Source organism: Canis lupus, chromosome 5 (genome assembly GCF_003254725.2).
Source record: "Canis lupus dingo isolate Sandy chromosome 5, ASM325472v2, whole genome shotgun sequence".
In the NCBI taxonomy this organism is placed as follows: domain Eukaryota; kingdom Metazoa; phylum Chordata; class Mammalia; order Carnivora; family Canidae; genus Canis; species Canis lupus.
The window spans coordinates 9429303-9445774 of record NC_064247.1 but is presented as its reverse complement, the minus strand read 5'-3'; the positions used below and the strand labels follow the sequence as shown (position 1 = coordinate 9445774).

Sequence of the window (16472 nt, the reverse complement as noted above, 5' to 3'; positions counted from 1 at the left end):
GTTGAACCAATTTGTCAAAGACCATTTTCCTTTTCACTCATCACCTTCCCCACATCCCATGATGAGAGAGTCCCCAGAGCACAATAATCCTTTCCTGAGATACAATGTAGAGGCACCTAAGAAAAGGAACAAAAGTGAAGCTAATTTTGGCTTTTCTGGGACCAAAGAAAAGAAAAGCAGGCAGACAGGTCAGGCCCAGCTCAAGGAGGCTGGGGTAGGCCTTGTTTTGTAGTGCCAGGGTATCTGCTCAGATCACCAGGGGATTTGGAGAACAATGCCTAGCAGTGGGGCTGGGGAGTGGGAACAGAGTCTTGGCCCTGACTGCAGTGACCAAAGCCTTGTCCAGGCTCTTAAGAGTTCTCTAAAATTACAGTCTATGGTTTCAGACTTGATTTAAAAAAAAAAAGAAAAACAACTCCGTTTCACTCCTCCCAAACTAATTAATAATGAATTAGGATTCAGGGATTTCTTACAGATCCAGCAGTCGTTTGTGCTCATTACCCCTTAAAATTGTAGGCTAATTTTGGTATGCATCAGCACTTTTTTCTTGGCTTTCCTCTGATTCTCAAAGGCATCTGCTATCCAAAACTGTGCCCCTCTAGGAGTGTCCATCTCCCCCTCCTGTCCCAGCCAGGCAGGGCTCCTGTCCTTAATGCCAGTGCTGGTCAAATTTCAATGTGCAGTAGAATTAGCTGGGCATCATGTTATTTTTTTTTAAAGATTTATTTATTTATTTATGATAGAGAGAGAGAGAGAGAGAGAGGCAGAGACACAGGAGGAGGGAGAAGCATGCTCCATGCTGGGAGTCTGACATGGGACTGGATCCCGGGACTCCAGGATCGCGCCCTGGGCCAAAGGCAGGCGCCAAACCGCTGAGCCACCCAGGGATCCCCATGGGCATCATGTTAAAATAAAGATTCTAATTCAGTAGGTCCGGGTGGGGCTCAAGAGTTTGCATTTCTCACAAGCTCAAGGTGATGAGGAGGCTGCTGTTCCTGGGACCACACTCTGAAGGCAGAGCTTGATGACAAGCAGTGATTCTCTTACCCCAAGCCTGGATCATGGTCACAGCCTCTTAAGTGGTCTCTAGACCACTCCCTCTATGGCTGCTGGAGTGATCTCAGAGCACAATTCGAATCTTGTTCTTCCCCGCCTTTCCCTTCTGTGGCTCCCCTCCCCCGCCTCTATGTTCAATAAAGGCACCTCAGAATCCATGAAAAAAATTACATGATTTGTCCTCATCCTATCTTTTCTTCCAATATACCTGTTGCTCCATGAATAATTAATTCTGTGCATGCTGTACTACATGAGAACAAGGACTGAGGGGTGGTGGGGGAGGGCATGAGTGAGACCAGTGTCTGAATCCTGTTCCTGCCGGTTCCAACGTTGTGGCCATCCGAAATCCAGTTTTCTCATATATAGAATGGGAATAAAAATACCTCCTTCATGGAGTTAACATGCGGAGCAAATGAGATACTGTCTGTAAAGCATTTAGCATAGTTCCCACACATAGCCACTCCTCAGTAAGCAGTTGCTGTTGTGAATTAATCATCATATGCTCTAGAGTTTCCACTTGTCACATGATTCCCTGGTTGGATGGTTCTCTTAGTTCCCCTTCTCTGCTACATCAGATGTCACCCCCTCCTCAAATCCTTCCTGACCCTGCCCAATCCCTCAATCACCATGGGGTCTTTCACCTCAGTTCTAACACTGTAGGTCATTTCTTTCTATATTCTGCCTACAGCAATGCCCAGCATGGTTTGGGGCTCATTAATAACTGTCACTAGAAAAGTTTTATGAAACTGAATTGTGTTATTTCTTTTTGTTGTGTATGTGTTGTACATACCTGTAATGCCTACTTCTTAGTTACAATGAATATATATAATTCTATAATTAGATTTGTTTGGTTATTTCTTTTTTTCTTCTAATTTAATCCTCAGTAATGAGCTATATCTGCCCTGACAAGTTGCAGGTCTCAAGAGAGTATGGGATTAGCATGGGCACTAGCTTACATGGAAGTCAATTCATTCAACAAATATTTATGGACATCTCCCATGTACTAGGCACAATGAATGACCGTAGTGCAGATCATCACGTTTGGTTGGCAGCAACACAGTGTGTAGCTTTCCTTAGGAGGCATTGTCTCTGGGACAGCTTCTGTCACCCAGGAGAGAACAGGGTCTGTGCTGAAGCCTTCCTCAATAAGCCCCGTTGTACGCCCTCAGGGAACCCATAAATACTAGGGATGTTCTCCTGTAGACCTAGGCAAGGATCCCTTGAAGCTATTTCTCAACTCCAAAGTGGTTTGGTTAACAGAATATTCTGCTTCTCTGAAAAGTCAATCCTTTAGAGTATTTGTACTCCTATCCAAGGCTCAATTCCCTAATAAGGCTCCCCACCCAAGCAGTCTCTACAGCTTACAAAGATCCTTCTCACGTACATTAGTGAGACTGATCTCTGTCACAATCCTGAGAGGTAGACGGGGTGGGGTTCTAGATCCCTGTTTTTAAGTTGAGGTGCCAAAAGCTCAGAGGAGTTAAGGGATAGACCCAAGGTCTTGTAGCAAGACCAAACACTCAAAACCCCCATCCAGATCTGCTGACTAGGACCAGCAATTCTTTCTGTTGTGACTGAATCTTGGGTCACTTACCCAGGAAATGATGAAACAGAATATAGCAAAACCTCCCTTCTGCTACTTGCTTTCAATGCATTTGCTGAAAGGGGAGGAGGGGACCAGTGTGTGAGACAGCTGTGGGAGATGTGGGGCTGCAGAGAGGGTGGCCCTTTCACGTCAGCAGGAGAGGAAACTTGAATGTACAAGATGGACCTTAATCTGATTCCTGGCCTTTCTCCTTGGCTCTGACTTCACAGACTGTGATGGGCCTCATGGAACTTTCTGGTCTGCTGGAAAAAGAAATGGCCTTACCATGTGGGTCTAGGCATAGAGGCAACCAACCAGCCTTCCTCTCAGAAGACAAATGAACTAAAGCAGGAGCAGATTTTCTTGTTATGTGTGACTTTCTGTGGCTACTTTGCATCAGTTGTCCCTTTTAGCAAGGCTAAAATTTAAATTAGAGGTCTTGTAGTTGATAGCAGCTTGATGTAGCACCTGTGATTAGTGAGATCGCCAACGTCAGGGTGATTCTCAGAAAGTTAGTCAGTATGTGGTCCAGCTGCTCTCCTGCTGTGGAAGTGTCTCTCCATTGTGACCTTTGGGATCTAGGATGATTTTTATTGCGGAAACCCAAGGTTTCCACAGATGGGGGAGATAGAGATTCTCTAAGTCCCTTCTAGGTACTTTTCAGAGATTCAGGTTCACAAGCTTTGAGGTCCACTTCTAACTATGCTGCTAACTAACAGTGTGTTTGGGCCAGTGCCTGCCCCTGAGCCTCTGTGCTGAGAGCTGTAAATGATGATGGGCTAAATGATTTTAGCTTTGAATGCACATTTGAATCCACCTACAGAGGTTTCTAAACTATATCTAAGCAGGGACTCCACCCTCAGATCCTTATTCAATTGGTCTGGGTGAGGCAGGGGACTGATAGAGTTTACAAGATCAGTCATATAGTAAAGGTAAAGAAATGGGATGGGTTAATTTCTGAGCTCTCCTGAAGACGTGGGGGGAGAGTTCAGGTGTCCATCTGGTCCACAGTCCACAAGGCACCATGTGGCCGTTCTAGTCTTTAAACTCAAGGTCATGAAGACCAGAGCAGAAAGCACTATACAGAGGTCACTGAACAAGTCCTCCACCCGCCCCTTTTTAAAAAATTTATTCAGAGAGAGAGAGAGAGGCAGAGACACAGAGGGAAAAGCAGGCTCCATGCAGGGAGCCCGATGTGGGACTCGATCCCGGGTCTCCAGGATCACACCCCAGGCTGCAGGCGGTGCTAAACCACTGCACCACCGGGGCTGCCCCCAAGTCCCTTATTTTAAAGTGGCAGGCCCCCTGGGGAGCACTATGTTCCAGAAACATAGTAAGGTAGAGCAAGCAGGTGTCCAGGCATTTGGCTCCCAAGCCCGTGGCCCTGTCTTAATGCCACACAGCTCTGAAGGAAGCCAAGGGAATTATTGGAGAGCAAAATAACACTTTTGCCCAGTTTCCCCTTTGAAGCCTTTCACCTAATGGTGTTTTGGAGTTTAGTGAATATTTACTCATTCCTTTTGCACTTAGTAACTACATGTCTCAGTTCCAGAGAAGCGGATTATTCTTATCCACAGATGAAACTACAGGTGGAAAGATTGAGACTTGCCCTGGTCACATAACATGATAATAACAAAAGCTGTGTAATGGAAACAGAAGCCCTTGTTTTCCTGGAGGGAAGATCCCTTCCTTTCCACCTTGACTTAGCTGTTCAGTAGCAGCAAGTCTCAGCTTTAGTGAGCTCCATTGAGAACAGGGGCACTCCTCCTGTCTGAGGTGCTCCTGCCCAAGAAGAGAGAGGGTTCTAGGCAACACTTCTCTAGTGGGGCAGCTGTACTTTTGGCGCCTCGGTATCTCTCCCTTGTTTCCCGAGCCCTGTCACATTCTGTCCACTGGTTTTCTCTGCCCTTCTGTTCAGGACAAGCTGTCTAGGCTGTTCCAAGCCACGTCATTCCATCTGGAAAGGAAAATGGCAGGAAAGCTCCCACCAGGGGATGTAGGAGGTGATGAGAAGGAAAAATGTTAGGCTTTCAGTTGTCCTGCGGGTCAGCAGAATAACTGCAGAGGTGCTCCAGCATGAAACCATATAGTGTGCCAGAGCAGAAACTCCTGCTGGCTCCTGCAAAGTGTTGCATGTCACTGCTTATCCTTATTTATGGCTGTTTACAAAGAGTGGAGAGACTATTTTCATGTAAATCTACTATGTCAATATAGATTTCTTTTTAGCCTTGCTCTATGGAGAATCATTTTTGAAGCCCTGCTGTTGTTTCACTACCCCTTCCCACTCAGCTCTAAATTCATTAGCAGCCACAGAAAATGTGCATCCAGAAACTGTGCATCCCATAGACATGTGTTGAGCAAGAGTTTATCCAGCCCAGCAAAGCAGCTTTGTGTGGCTTTGCTTTGAAGATCCCATCTAATGCTTCACTTTTGGGAAATTATAAACTCTCCACCCATGGAAGGTTATTGGATTGGGTTGATGACAAACCTGATAGACCAAGAACAGCTTCTATTAGACCCCACGGCTAGAGTAGCCAGGACAATGAACCACCTCCGTTAGGCTTGGGCCTCTGACAGTTGCCTGCGCTTTAGTGTTCTGTCAGTAGTGATCTGATCTGGCTTTAACTGACCTCTGTCATGCCAGATGCAGCAGCCAGCCTCCAAGGTGGCCCTTAATGATCCACATCTCTTGGTATTCACACCTTTGCATAGTCCCCTCACACAATGAAGAGACTGACCCATGTGACCAATAGAGGATTGCACTGATGGTGTGTGGCTTCCCAGGCAAGATCATTAACAGAAATTGCAGCTTCCACCTTGAGCCCTTGCATTGCTCACTCTGGGAAGCCAGACACCCTGTTGTGAGGACATTCAAGCAACACTGTGGAGATCATGTCAGGAGGAACCAACTTCCAGCATGAACTTGCCAGGCACATGAATGAGCCATTCATGGAAACAGGTCCAATCTCAGTTAAGCTTTCAGATGATTCTAGCTCCTCAGCATTTGAGTCTCAGCTGAGGCCCAGACATCATGGAACAGAGATAAGCTGTCCTCACTGTCCTTTGTCTGCATTCCTGACCCACAAAAACAATGGGATAAGTATTTTTTGTTGTTTCCTGCCATTAAGTTGTAGGGATGATTGGTGATGCAGCAACAGATGACTCTAGCCTAATTGTGTATGAATGTGAGCCATAATAAAATTGTATCTGCAAAATACATCCCACTTTATCAAGCAGTCATTCAAAGGTAGATTCTTTTACACCTACTTTCTAAATTGTATTCATGTAGTCAAGTATTCAAAATAGAAATGGGTTCACCATTTACAAGTACCAAGAAAGGCTCAAATGCACCTTGCTGCTGGAGGGGAAATGCAAAGTCAACACTCTTACTCCTCTCACCAAGCCTATCTTTATCCACTGGGATCTGACTTCAGTGTCTGCCCCTCCTTTGGAGTCATCCTCTTCTCAACTTCCAGGGGCCTCTTCATCTATAACACCAGGAGCCTATGTCATAACTCTCCTGTAGCTTCTTGATTTACCCCCTCCTTTCATTTCCCTGATACCAACCTACTGCTTCCTCCATTTTACTGGTTAATCTTCCCCCCTAACTCCCTTTTAGTCTAGCCTTCTCTCAAGAATCAGCCTTTTTTTCTTTCAGACTAAAGAGAAATGGGCAGATTATGAAGCAGTGAGCTTCCCGTCCCTGTAGGCATTAGTAGTTACAGGGTAACCGTCTAACAGGGATGGTGTGGGAGAGATTCCAGCAGTGGTCTCTGAAGCACTAATCAGCAATATCAACCTATAAGTTGTGAAAAGAATAGGTGCCAAGGTACCTTTAAGAATATCAGAAGCAGGACTGTTATAATCCCAAAATTCAGACTCATCGTAGAGTCAGAGCTGGTTAGGATCTTTAAAATAATCTACATGGCCTCATTCACTCTAAAATTTCAGTTCTCTGTAGAGATGACTCCCATTGCTTTCTCATGACTAGACCTGTTTTCCGAGAACTAGTCCTAAGTTCCCTCCAGGAACCTATACATGTGCCCCTGGGTGTATCCTATGCCTTTCAAACTCAGGCTGGGTATATCAGATGCACTGTCTCCTTCAAACCTGTATATCTTCTTCACTTACTTATCTCAACCCCATTGTCCTCTGGCTGAGTTTCCTTGTCTCTTTTCCCCATCCTCCAAATTTGTATTTTATCAGTTGCTGAAAGGTATTCTTTCATTTTAATGTCTCTCTCATTCTTTCCCTCTATATTAGTCAGGATTCTCCAGAGAAACACAACTGATTGTGTGTGTGTGTGTGTGTGTGTGTACATATATGCTGTATATGACATTAACAGTCAGTGTACATATAAACTATGTGTGTATAGGATTTATTTTAAAGATTTGGTTCACGCTATTACTGAGATTGGCAAGTCCCAAGATCTACAAGCTGGAGACCTAGGAGACTTAATGGTTTAGTTGCAGTCAGAACTGGGAGAGCTAATGGTGTAGTTTCCATTCAAAGGCTGGCAGGCTTGGGGGGCTTGGCTGGCTCAGTCAGTAGAGCATGTGACTCTTGATCTCAGGGTCATGAGTTCCAGCCCCATGTTGGTGTAGAAATTACTTAAAAATAAGTAAATAAAAAAAAATGTAAATAGGGGAATCCCTGGGTGGCTCAGCGATTTGGCACCTGCCTCCAGCCTAGGGTGTGATCCTGGAGACCCAGGATTGAGTCCCACGTCAGGCTCCCTGCATGGAGCCTGCTTCTCCCTCTGCCTGTGTCTCTCCCTCTCTCTGTGTATCTCATGAATAAATAAATAAAATCTTTTTTAAAAAAGTAAATTAAATAAATAAACTTTAAAAACAACAACAACAAAGGCTGGCAGGCCTAATATTCACGAAGAGCCAATATTTCAGTTTGAGTCTAAAGTCAAGAAAAGGCTGATATCTTAGCTCAGGCCAGTCAGGGTCCCTCTTACTCTTGGGAGGTTCTGCCTTTTTGTCCTATTCAGTCCTTCAACTGATTGGATGAGGCCCACCCACATTAGAGAAGGCAATCTACTTTATGTCATCTACTGATTTCGACGTTAATCTCATCCAAAAACATCTTCATGGAGTTACCCAGAATAATGTGCGTCCCGTGATCCTTGAAATCAAGTTGAGACATAAAAATAACTGTCACGCCCTCCTACCCATCCTGGTAGCCTCTGCCCTGATTTGGGCCTGTATTAATTTGCTTCCCCTACTAGCACTCTTAGTTTCTCAACCTATAACTAGACTCAAGTCCCAGTAGGCCCCAAGGGAGGTACAAAGTGTGACCTATGAGGAGCTACACTACACTCTAAGAAAACTACATTATTTTTCAACTTATACATAGAGAAATCTGGGGAGTATGTGTAGACTAGGTGATAAAAAGGATAGGATCATGGTGGATGGAATATAAAGTTGAGTCAGACTTATTGGTATGGGCCCACTCAGCAGAGACTCCAAATTCAGAGTTTAAGATTGAAGGGTTAGAGGTCTTTAACAGTTTGGTTGGTTGACTAAACCATATACCCAAAGGTAACCTACACAAAATGAAGTTAACTGCCAGAACAGCTTTGGCATATTGTAGATGAAGGTATCCGAAAGCTTAGGGAGATTGGTATGTTAGAACGGACTTAGATAAGATGTGTTCCCAACTCTAGGAGGATCAAGAGGAATTACATTGCCACTGTGAGGAATTTGTGAGGGGAACTTCAGCATCCTTGAAGAGTTCTGTGACCATTCTTCTCTGTAATCCAAACATTATAATAGGAACTGCAACGATCAAACTGGGATCCCTGATGCAGTAGAGATGGTGTGGTTCTGGCGTGGTAGGACAAGAGGAATGTGGTTACTATAACTGGACAACAGAGCCAAAGCAATAATCACAGGAGTCTGACTCACAGAGACCTGTGGCATCTGGCTAGTAGATTAACAGTATAAAATTTTGGCAATGTAGCAAGGTCCTTTCTCAGGGGAGCCTGGACTCCACTTCATTCAAGAGGTTCTCATTCTGTAAATTGGCTCAAGTCTGGGAATTGCTTGAATGGCCATTATGACTGTTTTGGTGATCTAAGATCTATTACCATTCACTTAACCTAAACTTTTATGCTTATAGAAAGGTAAGAGTTCATGTTGATCCGTGGGCTGTGGTCAGTGGTTTGGTTGAAAGGAATGTTATTAAAAAAAAAAAGAAAAAGAAAGGAATGTTATTGGAAAGTTGGTGAAAAGGTCTGGGGAAGAGGTTAATGTACAGACCTTTCTGGGCAAAAGATAGGAAGATATTTGTATTCCATATTAATGTTCACCAAAGGGCAACCTGACCATTCAGTCAGTCAGTCAGTAATTCACTCACTGTCTCATCACGAAGGCACAATCCCATAATCGTAGGACCTTTGAACAACATGGGAGTTAGAGGCAGTTATATTCTACACTGTCAGAAATCCACATGTAACTTTTAACACTCCCAAGACTTGACTGCTAATAGTCTGTTGTTGACTAGAAGCCTTCACAATTACATAATCAACATAGCTGATTAACACGTTTTATATAATGTATATTATATACTATATTCTTACAATAAAGTAAGACAAAAGAAAATGTTACTAAGGAAATCATAAGAAACAGAAATAAAAAGAAATCCACATGTAAGTGGATGCATGCAGTTCAGACTAGTGTTGTTCAGGGCCAACACTGTATTCTTTGCTGAGGTGTCTGTTCAGGTCTTTGGCTCATTTTAAAATCAGATTTGTTTTCTTATCATTGAGTTATAAGAGTTCTTTGTATTTTTGGTTAATAGTCTTATCAGATATGTTCTGCAAGTATTTTCTCCCAGTCTGTGGCTTGTCTTCTCATTCTTTTGACGGTGCCTTTTGCAGAGCAGAAGTTTCTGATTTTTTTTTTTTTATTGGAAGTTTCTGATTTTAATGGAGCCTAGCTTAACAGTTATTTCCTTTATGGATCATACTTTTTTTTTTTTTTTTTTTTTTTTTTTAATTTTTTTTTTAAGATTTATTTATTTATGATAGACATAGAGAGAGAGAGAGAGAGAGGCAGAGACATAGGCAGAGGGAGAAGCAGGCTCCATGCACCGGGAGCCCGACGTGGGATTCGATCCCGGGTCTCCAGGATCGCGCCCTGGGCCAAAGGCAGGCGCTAAACCGCTGCGCCACCCAGGGATCCCCTATGGATCATACTTTTGATGTTGTATCTCAAACATCATACACAAAGTCATGTAGATTTTCTCCTAAGTTATCTTCTAGGAGTTTTGTAGTTTTGTGTTTTACAGTTAATTCTGTGACCCTTTTATGAGTTAATTCTGTGAGGAGTATAAGGTCTATCTATGTCTAGATTCATTTTTTGCACATGGATATTCAGTTGTTCCTGCACCATTTGTTGAAGAGACTGTCTTTGTGCCATTGCATTGCCTTTGCTTCTTTGTCAAAGGTCAATGACTATATTAAGGTGGGCCTATTTCTGGACTTTTTGTTCCATCCTGTTCTATTTGTCTGTTCTCCCACCAATACCACATTGTCTTGTTACTTGGCTTTGTAATAAATCTTGAAGTTGAGTAGTGTGTATCTTCCAACTTTGTTTTTTCCCTTCAGTATTATGTTGGCTATTCTGGGAATTTTGCCTCTCCATATAAACTTTAGAATCAGTTTGTGAATATCTATAAAATGACTTGTTAGGATTTTTATTGGAATTGCATTGAATCTGTAAGATCAGGTTGGGAAGAACATAGACTATCATGTCATCTGGAAACAAAGACAGCTTTTTATTTTCCTTCCCAATCTGTTTCTCTTGTATTTCCTTTTCTTGTCTTATTGCATTTCAGTAACACTTTCAGTACCGTGTTGAAAAGGAATGGTGAGAGGAGACAGTCTTGCCTTATTCCTGAGTCTAGTGGGCAGGTTTATCGTTTCATCATTTTTTTTTGAGTATGATGTTAGCTGTAGGTTTTTTTTTTTTTTTTAAAGATTTTTTATTTATTTATTCTTGAGAACATAGAGATAGGCAGAGGGAGAAGCAGGCTCCACACAGAGAGCCTGACGCGGGACTCGATCCTGGGTCTCCAAGATCCTGCCCTGGGCTGAAGGCAGTGCTAAACCACCGAGCCACCGGGGCTGCCCTAGCTGTAGGTTTTTTGTAGATACTCTTTATCAAGGTTAGGAAGTTCCTTTTATTTCTACTTTACCAAGAGTATCACAAATGGTGATGGATCTTGTCCAATGCTTTTTTGCATATATCTGTAGGGCCATGTGCTTTTTCTTACTTAGCCTGTTGATGTGATAGATTACATTGTTTTGTTTTGTTTTTTTTTCTCATGTTGAACCAGCCTTGCATTCCTGGGATAAGTCCCATTTGGTCTTGGCATATAATTCTTTTTATACATTGTTGGTTTCGACTTTTGAGAATTTTTGTCTCTGTGTTCCTGAGAAATACTGGTCTCTAGGTTTTTTTTTTTAAGATTTTATTTATTTATTTGAGAGAGAGGCAGAGAGAGTACAAACAGGGTGCGGGCAGGGGGAGAGGAGAAGCAGACTCCTCATAGAGCAGGAAGCCCAATGCGAGGCTTAATCCCAGGACCCTGAGATCATGACCTGAACTGAAGGTAGACACTTAATTGACTGAGCCACCCAGACATCCCTCTAGTTTTCTTTTCCTGTAATATCTTTGTCTGGTTTTCTTATTAGGTTAGTGCTGGCCTCTTTATAGAATGAGTTAAATATTCTTTCTGTTTCTGTCCTCTGAAAGAAGATTGTAGAGAACTGGTATAATTTCTTCTACAAACCCATGTGGGCCTGGTGCTTTCTGTTTTGAAAGGTTATTACTTCTTGATTCCATTAGATATAGGCTTATTGTCCTGTGTATTTTTCATTTCAGAAATTGTAGTTTTCACCTCAAAAAGTTTGATTTGTCTTTTTTATATCTTAACTTTTTGAACGCATAAAATGTAGACATAATAACTGTTCTAATGTGTTCCTGTGTTAATTCTAATAACTCAGTTCTAGGTTGATTCCGATTGGTCATTTTTTTTTCCCGATTGGTTATTCTTTTCATTATGAATATGTTTTCCTGCTTTTTTGCATGCTTGGTAATCTTTTTTTTTTTTTTAAGATTTTATATATTTATTCATGAGAGACACAGAGAGAGAGAGAGAGGTAGAGACACAGGCAGAGGGAGAAGTAGGCTCCATGCAGGAAGCCCGATGTGGGACTCAATCCTGGGACTCCGGGATCACACCTTGAGCCAAAGGCAGACACTCAACCACTGAGCCACCCAGGCATCCCAACATGCTTGGTAATCTTTGATTAGATGTCAAGCATTGTGAATTTTACCTTGTTGGTTGCTAGATATCTCTATATTCTTACAAATTTTTCTGAGCTTTTGGGGTGCAATTAAATTACTTTGGGGCTTTGCTTTTATGATTTACTAGGTTGTGTCTGGTGCAGTGCTCAGCTGAGGACTAATCATTATTCCCCACTGTGGAGGTAAGATCATCCTGAAAACTCTACCCAATGCCCTGTGTATTATGAGTTTTTCAAGTCTGATTGGTGAGAACAGGCACTATTCCCAGCTCTGTGTGAGCACAAGGCTATGTTCCTTGTTACCTGTTTTGATGATTCTGTCCCTAGCCTCAGGTTATTTCCTCAAATAAGTCAGAGTACTCTGCTGTGTATTAGAAGGAGACCCTCTACAGATCTCCATGTTTTCTCTCTTGAGCAGCTCTCTCCTTTCTAGTGTTCCCTCTTATGAACTCTAGTTGCCTTTGTGTCCCTGGACCTTCAGCTCCATCTTCATAATTCAGGGAGGCTACCAGCCTCTACCTTCGCACTCTCACCTTGTACCGCTGCCTGGAAACTTTCAAGGCAATAGGCTTGGGCAATTTTGGGCTCACTTCATTTGTTTACCATCCATCAAGAATCACTATTTCTCATTGCCTGATGTCCAGAGCCATAAAAACCATTGTTTTTGTGTTTTGTCTGGTTAGTTGGTTGGGTTGGTTGACTTACCTATTTATTTGTTGTTTAAGGTAAGAAAGCTTTTGTACTTGGATTCTTACAGAAAAACTTTTTTATATGTAACCAGTGGTCATTGGCATTTGAGAGGCTGTATATTTATGTGAGCTGTAGAATAAATTCAGATAAGCCAGCAGGAATTTCTGAGGCTATTCTAAGGGTGTTACACTGGTTTCCTGACTCTTATCTCTGGGAATTCCTTGAATCATTTGGGTCTAGAAGCTAATTCTCAATAATTATTTTATGAAATTCCTAACCATGTTATGATTTTATTCTCAGAATTAAGAAGAAAAAAGAGCAGCAGCGTTATGCTGAAGAACAGAGGATACTAAGAATGAACTTTCATGAAGAGCCATATTCAGAGAAGATGAGTGAGATACTAGCCCAGCTACAACTTGAGGAAATAAAAGGAGCCAGAGAAAAACAACAACAGAGAGAAAAGGAATGCCAAAGGTATTTTGAAAAGTTTGGCATAAAGTCTTTGTATTGGTATGGAGATGTGAAATAGTATTAACGGTTAAAGCCGGTAGTAAAATAGGAACTCATGCTCATTCTCTTCCTAGTGGTTCACTTTGCCTGATCAAACTGTATCTTTATAGATATATGGAAGCTCTGCGAGCCCAGATCCAGGAGAAAATGCGACTGTATAATATTACTTTACCTCCCCTCTGCTGTTGTGGTCCTGACTTTTGGGATGCTCATCCTGATACCTGTGCCAACAATTGTATTTTCTATAAAAACCATAGAGGTAAGCTTCTTAAAGGAATGATTGAGCCTGATGGCAATTAAAAAAAAAAAAAAAGACTAAACAATAAATGTAGTGATAATAGGAAGTTAGCATTTATTGGGTATTTACTTATATCAGAGACTGTTATAACCCCTTATAAAACAACTCTGAGGCAATAAAAACAATTATAGTGAGTTATAATCCTTTTTGAGGTCTGCTATCTTCTTGTCTCCATTTATGCTAGGGAAATATTTCCACTCCACTGTTGGGAGACTTGGATTCCAGGTTCTCCTATAAATGAAGAAATTAGAGCTTTTTTTTTTTTTTTAAGATTTTATTTATTTATTCATGAGAGACAGAAATATAGGCAGAGGGAGAAGCAGGCTCCATATGTAGAGAGCCCGATGTGAGGACCGGGAGCACGCCCTGAGCCGAAGGCAAATGCTCAACCACTGAGCTACCCAGGATTCCCTAGAGCTTCTGTTTTATGGCCATCTAAGTTAGGCCTCTGTCCAGTTGAATTCCCTGTTATCGAAAATTTTCATGACACTTAAGATAGACTTATTACCATCCATATCCATGTTAGACTCCCAGTTATGCCGAGTGACACTGAGGAATATGAGGACCCATATAAACTCTGTATTCAGAAGTTCCAGCTTGAGAATACAGAGTCCTTCTTATTAGCACTAATGTTTCTGTTTCCAGGACATCCTTAAATATATTGATGTACATAGTGTAGAGATAATACAGGCTTCATGTACACACCAAAAATACTGCCAGTATTTGTACTCCTACTGCCCCATCCGTGTGATACAAGTTTCTCATCAGTTCCATGAGTTAAATTTTAAAAACACAAATCTTATCATGCCCTTCCTCTATTCTAAAACTTTGAGGGTTCACTATTACAGTACAAAATGTATGCCATATTGGCATATTTTCTCTCTGGCCCCAGGTGACACTCGAGCCTTATCAAACTTGCTATTTCCAGTACATATCACTTTTTTATACCTTTTACACTATGTATTTTTCTGCCTAGAAGGCCTTCTTTCCTTTACTCTTATTAATCCTTCAAGACCATCCTAAATGTTACTACTTCTGGAAATCTTTTCCATCTTTTCCTAGATGTATTTTTCATTCATTCTGAACTTCTTTCTGTGATGATATTTTGTATATGCCTCTAGTTTGAGAGTGTTACACTGCAATTTAATAATTTGTATGTTCATTCTCTTCATTATCTTTTCTGTCCTCATGGAGTGCTTGGCGTGTACTAAGTGCTCAATAAATATTTATTCAATGAATAGACAAAATACCTATGAGACTTGGTAAAGAAGCAGTACTAATGGGAAGGAGATTGGGAGAGTAGTTTAGAATCTGATTTCATTCATCACTGTGCAAACCTTTATTTGCAGCATATACCCGGGCACTGCATTCTGTCATCAATTCCTGTGATATGCCTGAGGGGACCTCAGCTCTTCGAGTCGCCATGCATAATTTGGCTTCTGCACACAGACGGACTTTGAAAAATCTGTAATGAGAATCTGAATCCAATTGTTAGTGTTTCACTCTTCACTTAAAATCAACCCTGAGAGATTATTTAGGAAAAGCTTGTTAAAATGTGTAATCTGGTAAGAAGGACTGTCACATATGACAGTCATCTCTATAACTAGATCATAACCATTGTTTCAGTCTCTGCTTGTAACTGAAATTGAAAGTTGACCTCCAAACCTGTGTTTTTGCCATGAACTGTATGGAGTCCATTGTTTTCAAATGATCAGTCAGACCAATAGCTCTGCTCTGGTCAGAAGAGATCATGAGAAATCTTTGAGATTCTCTCATTTTGTCTTTCTTAAAGTCTTGACTTTGAGTCTTGACAAGATTGAAAATGTCTAGATAAAGCCAAAAAGAAGATGATGAAATGAGTTTCTGAGCATCAGTGGCCATCTGTATTGCTGATAGCTTTTCTAGTTGTATATAACAATTAGAAGTGAGAAGAATCTGAATTTGATGTACATTTTTTTCTCAAGATTTTTCTCTCCTGGCTTTTAAACTTAGTACCTCTTTCCCTACTCAATGACATTGGACTTAAGACTTTTTAATTTTATAATTTTCTATTGTAAAAATAAAGTGAATAAACCCTCTGTCTTTTGAGCATCTTCTATGTGAAATCATTATCCAAAAAGTAAATCTGGGGATGCCTGGGTGGCTCAGCAGTTGAGCATCTGCCTTCCACTCAGGATGTGATCCTGGAATCCAGAATCGAGTCCTGTATCAGGTTCCCCGCAGGGACCCTGCTTCTCTCTCTGCCTATGCCTCTGCCTCTCTGTGTGTCACTCATGAATAAATAAATAAATGTTTAAAAAAAAAAAAGTAAATCTGAAGTCAAAGTGAGTAAAGTCCTGCCTTATTTATCCCTATCTTTTAAAAATCTGGTGAATGGCATACCTACAGTGCAGATAAAATAAAAATTGCTATTGTTAGCATGAATTTATTTCTTCATAGTATTTCCTGATGCAAAATATGAAAAAGCTTAGTATTGAATTAAAGATACTGAGAATTCCTTTTTCTTTTTCTTTTTTTTAAAGATATTATTTAGTCATGAGAGACACAAAGAGAGAGAGGCAGAGACACAGGCAGAGGGAGAAGCAGGCTCCATGCAGGGAGCCTGATGTGAGACTTGATCCTGGAACTCCAGGATCACACCCTGGGCTGAAGGCAAGCACTAAACCACTGAGCCACCCAGGGATCCCAGATAATTCCTTTTTCTTAGTTTTCTCTAATAATTAGTGTTGAAGAAGCACTTGAGTTATGTCTCAAAAAACTCCTAAACATCTAGCCAGGTCTTTGAAAATAAGAGTCAAAATTTACCTGTATGACAAGATTGACTGGTTATTTACCCAGATTAATAATCTAGTTCAGTCAAAATCTTTAATTATATCAATGATTCAGCATTAATGAGTTGTATTTAACAGTTTTATTGAGATATAATTCATATACCATGTAATTAACCCATTTGAAATGTACAATTTAGTGGTTTTTAGTATATTCTAGGATTGTGCAACTATCAGCCACTG

General features: G+C 41.3%; 1 protein-coding gene across 18 annotated transcripts in view; it reads left to right on the top strand.

Annotated features, from left to right (window-relative positions):
- The window catches only part of CCDC15 (coiled-coil domain containing 15), an 80258-nt gene extending 64719 nt beyond the window's left edge, over nt 1–15539 (top strand). For 13 of the 18 annotated variants that reach the window (XM_049109803.1, XM_025465071.3, XM_025465073.3 and 10 more), the window contains 3 exons: nt 12954–13127; nt 13274–13422; nt 14811–15539. In XM_049109803.1, the coding sequence (XP_048965760.1) occupies nt 12954–13127; nt 13274–13422; nt 14811–14932 (445 nt within the window). In that variant the 3' untranslated portion in view covers nt 14933–15539. Of the gene's footprint in view, nt 1–12091; nt 12147–12953; nt 13128–13273; nt 13423–14810 lie in introns of those variants that run through there. The other 5 variants (XR_003143416.3, XR_004815662.2, XM_049109806.1 and 2 more) reach the window with 2 other exon arrangements.
- Nucleotides 15540–16472: the final 933 nt, after the last annotated feature.